The 13,338-nt window shown below is 41.6% G+C and overlaps 2 protein-coding genes across 3 annotated transcripts in view; one reads left to right on the top strand and one right to left on the bottom strand.

Annotated features, from left to right (window-relative positions):
* Positions 1 to 3,054, top strand: part of mark4b (MAP/microtubule affinity-regulating kinase 4b) — a 64,567-nt gene extending 61,513 nt beyond the window's left edge. For both annotated transcript variants that reach the window (XM_032512050.1, XM_032512052.1), the window contains one exon: positions 22 to 3,054. In XM_032512050.1, coding sequence (XP_032367941.1) covers positions 22 to 355 — 334 coding nt within the window. In that variant the 3' untranslated portion in view covers positions 356 to 3,054. The remainder of the gene's footprint in view (positions 1 to 21) is intronic.
* A 153-nt stretch (positions 3,055 to 3,207) lies between these two features.
* ckmb (creatine kinase, muscle b) lies at positions 3,208 to 8,407 on the bottom strand. The gene is made up of 9 exons (XM_032512073.1): positions 8,257 to 8,407; positions 6,799 to 6,911; positions 6,525 to 6,621; positions 6,096 to 6,250; positions 5,684 to 5,816; positions 5,411 to 5,582; positions 4,747 to 4,870; positions 4,229 to 4,418; positions 3,208 to 3,778 (listed from the first exon to the last, which is right to left on the bottom strand). Exons 2-9 carry the CDS (start codon positions 6,889 to 6,891, stop codon positions 3,600 to 3,602), a joined length of 1,143 nt encoding a protein of 380 aa, XP_032367964.1. The 5' UTR covers positions 6,892 to 6,911; positions 8,257 to 8,407; the 3' UTR covers positions 3,208 to 3,599.
* Positions 8,408 to 13,338: the final 4,931 nt, after the last annotated feature.

Here is a 13,338-nt window from a genome sequence, read left to right as displayed (position 1 = left end):
CCCCCCCCCTCTCCCTTCCAGTCGCCATCTATCTGGGCATCAGAAAGCGGTCGAGCCCCGGACCCCCCGATGCGGCTGGGATGTGAGGGTGCGGAGCCCCCGCGACCCGGCCGAGGTGGTGCTTGCTCTGCGCGAGGCGGCGCAGGGCTGCGGCTGCCAGGTCCACCTCGCCGGGCCTTTCCTCCTGTCCTGCACCCACGGAGCAGCCGGCGCCCGCGTGGCCTTCGAGGCCGAGGTCTGCCAGCTGCCCAGCGGGCTGGGCCAGAGCAGCGGTGTGAGGTTCAAGCGCCTGTGGGGGGCACCGTTAGCCTTTAGAGACATCGCCACCAAAGTGTCTAAGGAGCTGGAGCTCTGAGGGCGACAGGAGGCGGGGCAGATTTATAACAGACTGGACCTGTTGATGAATGAGGAGGGATGAAGAGGAGGAGGAACAACGAGGAAGAAAGTATCGCCTCCTCCTCCTCTTCCTCCCCGGGCTCCATCTCATCTGATGTGGCTAACGATGCCTCGCCTCCGCCAAAGACCACCAATCAAAGGACAAACGGATGCACAGACACGGATAGACCGCCATCGGCAGACCTATGATGACCCTTGAACATGGAACTGTCAGTGACCCACGATCCCCGCTTGAAACACACCACCACCTCCATGTCACGTGAGCCCATGGAGTCCTCCCCCCCCCCCCCCCCCCCCCTTCACGATTTCATGTTTGATGATGATGAGGATTGTGTTGCTGAGAATGATGGGAGATTGATAATTTGTTGTTGTTGACATTGTTATTCCTGTTGTATCATATTTGTTGGCATCATTCCTTTTTAAAGAGCTGCTATTTAAAGAAATGTTTTAAATTTTTGTTGTGTATTAAGTTTATTTTCTTTCTTTAATATTTTTAATAATGGGCCGAAGTTTGACATCTGTTTCTCTGAAGCAGACGTCACATCTTTCAGAAGTGAGGTCGCAGTCCGACCTCCGGCCTCTAGAGGGAGACATGCAGAAATGCAGAGACTTGTGACAGACTGAATGAAGCATAGCGGCCTTTCCGCCCATCCATTGATAACGCCCATTCACAGCTCAGTTGGGATTTAAATTCAGATTTTTTTAGTAAAATGTTGCCTCTCTGCCTGCCATCCATACTGAATTCTCCACTGTATTTCCAGAAGAGCCAAGCTGCCTAATTACACAGGACCCAGCTGACGTTGGATTTGGGAACCTGATCATTTGAGTGTATGCTCTGCTCCTTACATATACTCTACTTCACCCAGTGTTTTGTCCAATGCTAACTTAATTAACAAGTAAAAGTCCTCTTTCAAAGAATCAAATGACACAACATTCAGTTGGTTTAAAGCGCAAAGTAGAATTTATTTCTACAAATTAACTGGATCTCCAACAGAAACAAGGATTTGAGTTTTTATTACACAACAGGGTGTCTCACCTGGCCTGTATTTATTTTAGTTTTCTTGCTGCAAATGCCTTCTTCTTTTTTATAAGATCAACAAATAAACCCTTGGAAAGGAAATTTAACACGATGTGGTCCAAAAAAATACAAATCTTTATCCTTTTCCTGCTAGGCCAATGCCGACATCGTTCAGAAACCCAGTCCAACGTGAAGCCTTTATTGGTTGTCAAACAAAACAGAAGTTAAGCAACTACAGATTTGAACGCCAGTAAAAGCAGTGCTTTTTAATTTTTTCGAGATACTTTTTCTAATTTTATTCCACATGTTTCCCACTCACATGATTACAGTAGTTTATGCTGGTTTAGAGTAAATGGAGAAGCTGGAGGTTTTACTGGTAGCACTTAACAATATCCCAGTCTGTCAGAACGCCACCACCCTCCGGTCCTCTAATGTAGTGCAATACAGTCCCAATGCCAAGAATCTAGACCTGAATAGGCATCGGCTCACTAGGGCCCCTTGCTTGATTTCCTTTTTAATTGTTGATATTGCTGATATGTTGTTAAAATTCATTGAGCACTTCTTTTTTTGCTTTTTAGTCAGGATTGCACTGTACTGGCAGAGTTTTTAAATTAATCTGTATTTTTCTTTTGTAAAGTGTTACAAAATCACAAATTTTAAAGTCCACCGAAGCTAACAATTGACGTTGAGTGCCCTTCTTTCCTTTACTTCCCTCAGTGAAATCAGATGGTTTGATGGCTTCAGGTTTTCAGGTAGAAGTGCCACAAATGTCATATTTAGGAAACTGAGGTAAAAAAAAAAATCAAAATGGCGACCTGTCTTCATAAAGTTTTGTCAGTTTCTTTTGTCCAATAGTACATTTATTTTGTGTTCTTACCCTCAGCAACACTTTGGATACATAGAAACTGTAGACCTTAACATCTGTTGACCAATCAGGCTGCAGCCCTGCTGTAACGTGTGCTGTTGACCAGTCAGATTCCAGTATTACTGTAAAAGGTGTATGACTGTTAACCAATCATATTCCTGCCTCATAAAGCCACTATATAATTTCAAACCATGCGACGGTTCAAGATGTGGGCTCGAATGTTGGAGAAATTAGATTTTCTTTCTTTCTAGTTTTACAGAACAAAACTACCAGAGTGCTCCATTGATCATATATTGACACTGACGACTCCAAAATCAACATGTTGTTGTACTGTAATTTTATATAGCCAAGCAGTTATAATTTGTACTTTAGAAGTATGCAGCATTTAACAAAACGCGGATATGTAAAAGGAAAAGTTGAAAGAAATACAGCAGATATTTGATATTTACGCTGCAGGAATGTGTCTGTTGAACGGGAGATTTTAGCTGCAGCTGGTATCCATCACTGTCTGAAAATGTGAAGCTGTGATTTAGGGCTAGTTTTTGCATTTGTTTTCTTTGTGTGCAACTGGGTCTCGCTCTCAGTACATGTTCTGTAGAAACAGTTAGGGCCATGCTTGAAGGCTACAGTTCTATTGCATAGTGTGTTTGAAGCTGTCGCTGTTGTCAAGAAAACTTAACTTATGGGCTAAAATTACGGAAATTATCGACCTGCAATCCTGCATGTCTCCTAGGAAATAATGTGTGACACAAAAATAAAGACTTTCAACATCGTATTTCATGTCCATTTTATTATTTCAGGGATGTATTTTAATTTCTTTGACGTGCCATCCCACTAGTTTCTTTTTGTTGTCGTTGAATGGTTGTATAATATGTGTTGAGTGAACAATTCATGCGTGTTTCCCATAAAGAAAACATGAGAGAGGAGGTTTGATTGTTACATGGGGCATGGTTTAATTGTCCAGTTATATTTTACAACCAAAAACATATTTTATTTTCGGATACATAGTCGTGACCAGACTATGCATGGATTGATCCCAGGATGTTACAGAGAAGATGTGGATGAGAGATGGTTAAAGTGACAGGAAATGAAGAGCCAAAGAAAAAAAAAAAAAGGAAAAGATGAGTGAGGTTAACTGAAGTGCGAAAAGAACGAGCAGAGAGGAAAGTGGAGTGTCTTCTCGATGGAAAGAAGTAAGCAGAAGGTAGCCAGTTGGCCGAAACCAGTAAAATAACTTTACAACAAGGCTACCCCCCCGTTCATTTTTTATAATGTAAAAAAAACACAGACAGTCATTCAGTCATTGGTTGTCTATCCACTTTACTTCTGGGCGGGGATCATGCCATCGATGGACTCTCCCTTCTCAAGCTTCTTCTCCATCTCAACCATGAGCTTGACACCATCGACCACCAGCTGGACCTGTGCCACCTCGGAGGAGCCCAGACGGTCCGCGTTGGAGATGTCGAACACACCCCCCACAGAGGCTGTGTCCACGCCACCTGGAGGGAAAAGAAGAATGAGTCCTCTTTATACTACAAGTGTTTCTCCTTGGATATGGATACTTGGAGAACGTGAACAAACTTGGTTGAGTGAATATTTTTGCCTGACTAACTCAAGCTTTGCAAGAGTGTTTCTTCAATTAAATACATGTATGTCTAACAAAAATTCCTCCCTTTTAGTCAATCTAATTTTCATAGTTTTTGAGATGCAGTGGGACAACAATTCAAGTCGACTGGCCTACTTCTTGAAGATTTCTCTCCCTGGATATTTTAGTGAAAAGAATCCATTAGGTAAGAGAGGGGGGAGATTATAATATATATAAAATTCTTAACCTCCCCCCATCCAGCTGTGTTGTGTTTAAAACTACAGCTCTTGGGGCTCCTCTGAAAATATTAGCTGGTCACTAGCTTTGAGACCGAGCCATTGGAACAGTTTCTTTTTTTAAGTACCTGTGCCACGCTTCTGTAGACGCAGCCTGGTCAGGATCTCCTCGAACTTGGGGTGTGTGCTGAGCTTGGGCAGCTTGACGTGCACGCCACCGCGCAGGCCGGTTCCCAGGTTGGAGGGGCAGGTCAGGATGTAGCCCAGATGCTCGTTCCACATGAAGCCGTGGTTGTGCTTCTTGAAGATCTCCTCAATCTGACCAGTGAAGAGAAAAGTCAAATGAGTAATGCATGATGGTTAAAATATAACTAGACGCATGGCGCTTGATGCTAACCAGACCTACTAGAGACAGAACTTAAACATCATTAAGTGGTTTAACAGCAATGAAAGGTTAATATAAAAAGCTTTAGTATTTACACCATGTACATTATTACAGCACAGAGAGAGTAACCATAGAAAGCAGTTTTGCACATAGGTGAATTGGCGTTAACTCTTGTACCCAGTTGTGTCATGCAGACTTATGTGTGTGTGCATAACTGTTAAAAAAATAAAATATGCATGGGTTAGGGTTTTTGTGTTTTACCTTCTGCAGGCCAACGCAGAAGCGTTTGAAGACCTCCTTCATGTTGCCTCCCAGCTGCATGGAGATGACACGCAGGTGATCCTCCTCATTCACCCAGACCAGGAAGGTCTTGTTGTCGTTGTGCCTGGAGGAAGAAAATCCAGCTCAGATTCACATGATGTACAGTACATATAGAACAAAATGTTTGCGAGTCAGTAATTTGATACAACAATGTTGCATGAATACAAGTACATGTAAGCCAAAATACTAAACCCTGATAATGTGAATTGTCTGAGCTGCACAGTGGTAGAGTTACAGGATGCCAAGCCACTGTAAGGGGCAATGTAGGCTGTAGCTGTGTAAACTGTGCTTTGGTATTCATGACACGCTTTAATAGTTGTTTGAAAACCGGAGTAATCAAGATTTTCATCTTAGCGCTATGGGAGAATAAGACAGATGGGGAAAGTGTTAAAGGTTGAAGGGCAGATGGAAGCTTTTAGCTCACGGGGTGGTTGCATGTTTAGTGAGTGTGTATTTATGTGTTTATAAAATCTGATTTTTTCGGTTGATTATGATTATAGCACATATGTGTATATCTTTTTTTGCTTTCTAAACTCTGGGAATCCCAAAAGAGTCTAATTTGCATCAAAATGTTATTTCCATCCTGTGTGTCTGTGTTTCTCACCAGATGCCTCTGCCGTCGGGCCAGTCACGAGCCATACCAGCACAGGTCAGCAGGGGGGACACGGGCTTGTCAAACAGGAAGTGATCATTGATCAGCTGCTCCTGCTCGGCATCGGTCATGCCACTCAGGGGGTAGTACTTTCCCTTGAACTCACCGTCCAGGCTGGACAGGGCTGAAAGGATGGTACCGAGGAAGGTAGACAGAGGATAAAGAGTCAGTCTCTGAAAATGATATCCTGAGTTCTACAAACACTTGTGCTAGATTGACATTCACCCTCAATGGACAGCTTCTCAATGCCTCTGCGCTCTCCACGGCTATTGTGGGGGGGCAGGGTGAATCCCTTGATGCTGCGGCCGGTACGGACACGGCTGGACAGCACGTAGTTGGGGTCCAGGTCGTCACCACCCTGAGAGAAGAAGGCGGGACAAAAAACACAACACATTATTATATAAAAACTTGCTGGCTTTACATATAAGGAGTTGGACTAAATTTGGTTTAGCTTGTTGCTTTGGAAAATAAATGTAAATAATGTATCAATATTTTGGGAATTATTTAACTTAACTTTAAATTAAGATGGCCATAAAAGTAACCAGTAATTAATCAATTAAAGGTCATTCATTTAGTGTGGAAGCTTAATGATGTGCTGATCTATAACAATACCATTGTCTATGTCTTGACTTCTCACCTTCAGGTTCTCGAAGTTCAGGTCGGTCTGGTGCTTGTCTGTGGGCTTGTATCCGCCATGACGGTCGGAGATGATTGGGTCCAGAAGATCCTTGAAGACCTCATAGGACTCCTCATCACCAGCAACGCAACCCACAGTCATGATGAAGGGGTGACCTGGGGGACAAGAGGGAGGAGGAGGAAGTTAGTAGAACAAAAAAACTTTAGCCCTGATCCCCAAAAACATGTATAAGAAGTCCTGTTTCTTGGAAGGTAGTGATGGATGCTATCATTGTAAGGTTTAACAGCATCCAAATTCATAACCTAAAATAATCATAACTCATATTTGGCTACAAATAGTGTTTGCTTCAGTTAATTTGTGTCTTCTCAAACCCTATCTTTGCTTGCTGGTTTGTGTTAATCTCTACGCTGATGACTTGCTCCTTCTTACCAGGGTTGTCAACACCAGTCTGGATGACGTCATCCAGGGTGAAGCCGCTTGGGGTGGACTTTCCCCTCAGCTTGCCATAGATCTCCTTGGTCAACACCTATACAGCAGATGAAAATCAGTGCAGGTCAGTGATCTTAGCAATCACAACATCTTCTGGTTCCAAAAGCAGCAATGACAAAATATATTGGTTACAGTTATTGGTGTTGTGCATTATGTGTGTTGTGGGTTTATGTTCATTGTTCATGGGTAGAAAAGGTCAGAGTAAGTTTTTTACCTTGGCCATGTGGTTGTTGTGCAGGGACAGATCGGGGAACTCCTCGTCCACGGAGTACTTCATTTTGAGGTCATTATGACAGTTCTTCGCCATGGCTGCGATTCTTTCTCCACCTGAGTAGAGATGATAAAAGACGTTTTTTTTCAAAATCTGCAATGCTTGTAGACTTGATTTGATATTACAAAGAAGCCAAAAACAAAGCAGTGATCCAGTGAATACCAAATTTATTATCTGGTATTTCTCCTAGTTTTTCAAGTGCCTTGTCTATGAGTCTTCTGGTGAACAGGAGACAACGTCTCATTTTCTCTTTCTCTCTCGCTTTCTCTCTCTCTCTCTCTCTCTCTCTCTCTCTCTCTCTCTCTCTCTCTCTTTCTCTCTCTCAGCTGTTCAGTGTACATATCTCACTGACTGTCTCACCACCTGTTTCCCCCTCCCAGCGAAGCTTATTAATAGTGTGGCTGTGCCCCCTCTTGTCCTGCACCCCTCCCATCTCTGCAGGGAGCTACAGTCTCCAGTACATTATCATGAATGATTTTCTCTTCTTTCTCACTCCATTCAGCCTCAGAATCATGCAAGTTTAGAGTGTTTAGTCATGTTTAGTGGCACAGCAACGCTGCAATGACATAGAAAGCACATTGATAGCAAAACCTATAAAACATTCAAATAAATCAACATTTTTAAGACTAAAAATAGCACAAAATTGCTAATGCTTAAAAATTGGTTAATCTATATTTGAACGTAATGATCTAGTTCTTAAGCAAAAACTACTTTAATATAAATGTCTAGATGCAGAGTTGGAATCAACAGAGCTGCAGCTGCCGAATCAGTCAGAATAGCTGATCTCTCTCTCTCTCTCTCTCTCTCTCTCTCTCGCTCTCTCTCTCTCTCTCTCTCTCTCTCCGTTAGACAGAGGTCAGAACTCCATCAGTTGCTTGAGGTGTAGTTGATTGATGACACCTGGTGCACTGAAAGGTCAAAGCATTGCATGCCTCACAGATAGCTCCTCAAATTCCATGACTAAATCAAGCGCTCCTTAACTATTCAAAGACACAGGTCTACTGTGCTAGCGTCAGCAGCAGTTGATAGTCACAGCTGTTTCAGTGACACTTCACTTTAACTATTATCAGCAGACTAGTGCTACCCATATATCCAAGAAACCGAGAGCATCGAGTCTTTTAAAGAGAAGTTTCACTAAAGAGTGCACTGATAGAAGTAGAGTTTAGGAGTTTCCAGATCAAGAAAACATGTGCAAATCATTTGAGGGATCCAAACCAAAGATGAGAGAAGAGAAAAATGTTTTCATGGCTCCAGAGTTCACCAATGAATATGTTTAGTCATTTGAAATTAAAAATGCTTCCTTCTCTTAGGGTAGGTTTGTTTTCAGGAGGTTTGTCCACACTCATATAGAAAAAAATCACCACAACTTTTCCCTTGGATTAATCAAAAAGGCTTTTTTACCTGCTTAGGAGAAAAGAAAGAGATAACAGATCCCGGGATCAGATCCTGTTAACCAAATGTAGGGGTTGCCCAACTCTGCCAAGTGATGGGCTTAAGTATTTATACCCAGACCTCTCTCCCTATTGGTTGAGTAGACCCGGGGTCCCCTCTTTTCATTGGTCGCAGGGGGCCTTCTGTGCCCGGTTGAGTTTCTAAAAGGCAAGAACGAATACCACACAACACTCGAGACGAGAGACAAAACAGCTGCAGCCGCTCAGTCCAACATTTCACCTTCGGCCTGCTCGGAGCTGCTATTAGCTTGCTGGACAAAAGCACATGCACCTTCATACATTTATTTATTTAATTCCTATTTGCACTGTGGTGATGTGATATTAGATTCATATATTCTTTGAAGTGTAAGCACTGGTCAATGTTTTAACCTTGCTCAGGATGATTTACGATGTAAGTGACTGTAGAAAAGGCTTAACCTTTTCTAAAAATGGCAAAATGAGATCAAGAATGGATCTCAAGATGAGAATATCATGCAATGGAATGAATGTTCCTATAAAAAACATGCCCAGTGGTTACAGTCTAATGAAATCACATTTAATGGACATTTAACAAAACATAAAACCAAAAATGCACATTAAACATGGCTTTGTTTCAAAAATATGTTTTTATTTACACTGAATATTAGTGTATAAATTAAAATAATGCATCTTTACTGTAGTTTGAATATTATTTTAATTCAATGGAGAGGGTGACTTTGATAAGTAATCAAGTTTTTCAACCTGATTTCAACCAGTCACTTTGAGAGGAGCAGGTGGCTATAATGGTTTGGACCCTTATTGTAGACATGCACATGTACTTCACTGAATCTCTACTCAATGTTTCATACTTCTACTCAAAGTGTCCCCGGTGAGACTGTGAAGCAGAGTAACTGGAGCAGAATACTGTTGGAATTTGAATTTATTTCCCAGAAAAGCTGTGCAATAATCACCTCTAAATATTGAGTTTTTCTTTGGGCCCTCTGCAGTCTACTCAGTGGTTATATTAAAGAGGTTTAAAATGTGATGTATCAGTCCCTATTATGTTCAGCTGATGTTCCAACAATGCTAACCCTCAACTAATCTTCTGTTTCTATTGAGAAGTTTGAATAAGGCCTTTGCTAAATGTTAATTCCAGCTCGTCATATAGCTGTATTATTGTGCACTTGACACTGTAATAGGAAGCGGTTCCTATTTTAATCTGAACACATTTTGATACTTCCAGGTTCTTTTACCAACGACTGCTGATTTCTTCTCTTCTTATTCCACTATTGCTTGCCACAGTGTTTTGTTCCCCATACACACAACTAAATGACATCTATTCATAAAGAGGACTTTCTACAACCTATAAGCATCAGCGACCATGAAACACATTCCTTTGAGACATCTGACTGGACCCAATCAAGCTTTGTGGCAGGAGATTATAAATCTTTGAACACTATTGTAAATCATGATAAATATCCTGTCTGATGTGTTAAGGTTGCATTGCTTCATTCAATGCAAAAGGCCAATGGTCAAGCCTGGGCTCACAGAAGGTTATACTCTACTAATTATACACTACTTATTATGAAATCTTGAGTCCAGCTCTTTTCTGTACGAGTGCCAGCATCATTACCCCCCACTGGTAATGTGATAGACCTTAGTAATCAAACTGCAGACAGATATTAAATCACACCCATATCATGTGACTGAGTAGAAATTTTGGTGTGGAGCTGAGGGACGTTGTGACGCAGACAGCAGTCTTACATAAGATTCAGGTTTCCCCAAAACACAGAGTTTTTTTTACTAAACTTTAAAAGTATTAGAGCACCTGCTTAATGATCCCCAGGTGATCATTTCAGTTTTGGTGCAGCACAAAGCTCTCTTCTTGGCCTAATTGTGCTCTATATCTGCTACCATGCTCATTTGAAAAATATGGGATTTACATGCTATGCTGATGATAATCAAGTCTATACAAATGACCACCCCCAGTATCTAAACTTATTGATGTGCCTATTCAAAGTCAAATTATGGATATCCCTCAACTTTATTAAGGTATGCAACACTAAAGCATCTTCATTCAGCAGGGCTGTGGAACCCTATTATTTGTCTATTATTTGATAAACTAAATGAATAGATTGCCAGTGTTTGCAGAAACTGTATCACAGCAGATACTGACATTTAGCACACATACTACAGGTGTGTTTGTACATTGATGGATGTATTTATACTTTCAGCTGATTTAGAGAGTCACTCTGAGTCTCAGCTCCAAAATCAACATTCAGGCTCCAGGTTCACAGCTGTGTCCTGACCATCCACAGACGTAACTTTCCAAATGAGTCTTTCTCCATGATATTGCTGCACGTTGCTCACCCACTGCAAACACAATCACTTATGAATGAACTCTCAAACCCACCTACTCATTACCAAAACAATCACTCATAGTGTCAATGATATATGCAACCATGTGACACAGATTTAAGCTTTGTCTTGAAAATATTTATACCTTGTGACACCACGACAGTAGTTGTGAACTACAATCAAAGCAGCTTAAAAGGGTGTGTTACGTCTCTTCACGTGTGAAAGTACAGTTTTACCCTCCACCACATCCTTAACCAAAAACCCCATCAATAAAACGTATAGGTCATGCTTACGGATATGTGTTATGTGCTGTGTGCGTCTTCTGCCCATTCAGACCAGTTAGTACTGTAGTCCGTTTACCACAGTGGCACAGATCCAACATCCCAGTTTAGACTGTCATTGTATACTTCAGCACCCCCACCCACCCCCCACACCACACACACACACACACACACAACCCCATAACCCTGCAGCTGCCCCAGGGAAACAGGCACCAAGGACAAGGACAGTTATGTAAGCAGGAACACTGTGAATCATTTATAATGATTCCATCTGAATCTGATGAGCAGGGTGTGTATGGTTGATTACTTTATGTGCCTATCAATTACATGATATTGAATAGAATAAATTTTCAGTGTTTGTTTTCTTTGTGAGGAAAGGTTTTTACAAAAGATGTAATGTGGCGCCTGTTGGACTCTACGTGTAGTTGTTAAAATTAATATACATGTAGTACAGGTGTTAAAATTGATCAAATAATCGATAAATTGCATCATGGACATTGACGATGCTGCATCGATAATCAACCGGGCTATAATTGATTATTTCTGTTCATAATTTATTGTAGGCCTATCAACATTTTTGTTCACATATTCAGTAATGTTTTGCACATTCAGGAAGTGTCATGTGCCGTGGTGCACAGTCTGATGGCAGATTCTTATTCACAGCAAAGGCCTTAGGGAGCAGTTGAGGGTTACACGCATTCACAGATTCACACATGGGTGTTGCCAAGACCAACTGGCAGTCTTGCTCACTGACGGCTTCCACTGATCCCCATTTGGTATGTTTCTATCTACATTATACATCATCTTATAGTTCTGTAATTAGGGGTCCAAGCCCGAGGGGCTGGGACCCGCTGTAGCAAAGCTACACGGTTCCCACAGCAGGGCTGTGGAACCCTATTGTTTGTCCAAGGATTATTTTCCATTGATATTATTCATCTCCGCCTAAAACTCCCGCTACAGGCTAAACCGTATGGTGGTGGGAGGTGCCATTTTCAGGACTGGTCCAAAACTCCGCAAGGACCTCAGGCGCAACAATTGAACCACTTCCACCCCTAGGTAGCGGTATTGCAGAAAAAACCTTGTTTGGCCCTATGACTCCCAAACTGTACATTGCACATTCAAAAACCAAATATTTATATATATATATATATGTATATATATATATATATATATATATATATATATATATATATACAGTATATATATATATATAGGATAAATATTGTGCATATTACTCACAAACAAATTTGTGTAGCTAACCACAAACTTTGCCATGTCTCGACCAAAACGAAGGCTATCAATGCAAAGCTTCAGATTCTTGTTTGCTATGACCTTCTGAAGGTCCGCCACACAAAACATTTATATCTTATGAACTGCTCATCCAAATTTTGGAGGGTACCATCTAGGGCCACTCCTGAGGCCACCCCTATAGTTGGGTAGTGATTGGTCAAAGTGGGCGTGGCCTATGGGACCCATGTTTGGATTTACCACTTACACTAAAGTGAATAACTTGAAATTGACAGGGTAGATATACAATGTGTAAGTGACCTCAATTACCAAATGTTGCACATGTGGATCACTAGGTGGCGCTGTAATTACATCAAACGTGTTTTTGCCTATAACTCCCACATTACACATTGCATTACACAAAAAAATATACATCCACATGTTCACTGAATCAAGAGAAATCCCTTGATATAGGCCACAACCATTTCTGCTCAAAGTGCTTTTCACAATAACGCGTTATGTGCAAAACCAACTTTTGTAATTCATCCTAGGCCGTGCGACAGATCTGCATGAAACATGGTGTGTAGCATCTCCAGATGGCCGCGACAAAAATTTTGTGACAGAAATTTGCTACGTTAAAGTATGCGCATTTGACAACCAAACTAATTTTCCTGGCTGGCAATGAAACACATATCGTATTATATCTCCGCCAAATTAAACGTTATCAGCAAACAACTTGAGATTATTGGTCATGGTCCCACTTTGATGCTCTGACCCAAATTTGGCCAAGATTGGCCAATAAGTGGCGCTATAATCAACATTCATTCGTTTGGGCCGATGTCTCAATTCATTTAAATGGAAAGTTTGCAATTGCAATATCTCTGTCACAGTAAATTCTATCCAGACAAAACTTGGGATACTCGTTCGGGATGATGCTTTGAAGCTCTGTAGCAAATTTGGAAAAGATCGGCCATTAGGGGCACTGTAGCCAACATAGACCAGTTTCTGCCCTTCTACTCAACAAATGATAATGGGACATTTGCAACGGCAACGTACCGCACACACCTTAATATTTCCTGACATTTGCCTCCCCAATGTTACGTATTGGCCCCTGCTTTTGTGCACTCCACCGGTCATACGTAGAGTCGGGATACTTGGACCTTGGTCACAACTGCTTGCAGTTCTAGATTGGTTTCTGTACTGAGTGA

Source organism: Etheostoma spectabile, chromosome 3 (assembly GCF_008692095.1).
Source record: "Etheostoma spectabile isolate EspeVRDwgs_2016 chromosome 3, UIUC_Espe_1.0, whole genome shotgun sequence".
NCBI lineage: Eukaryota > Metazoa > Chordata > Actinopteri > Perciformes > Percidae > Etheostoma > Etheostoma spectabile.
Note: the sequence above shows the minus strand (reverse complement) of the source record. Positions and strands in the feature narration are given on the sequence as shown.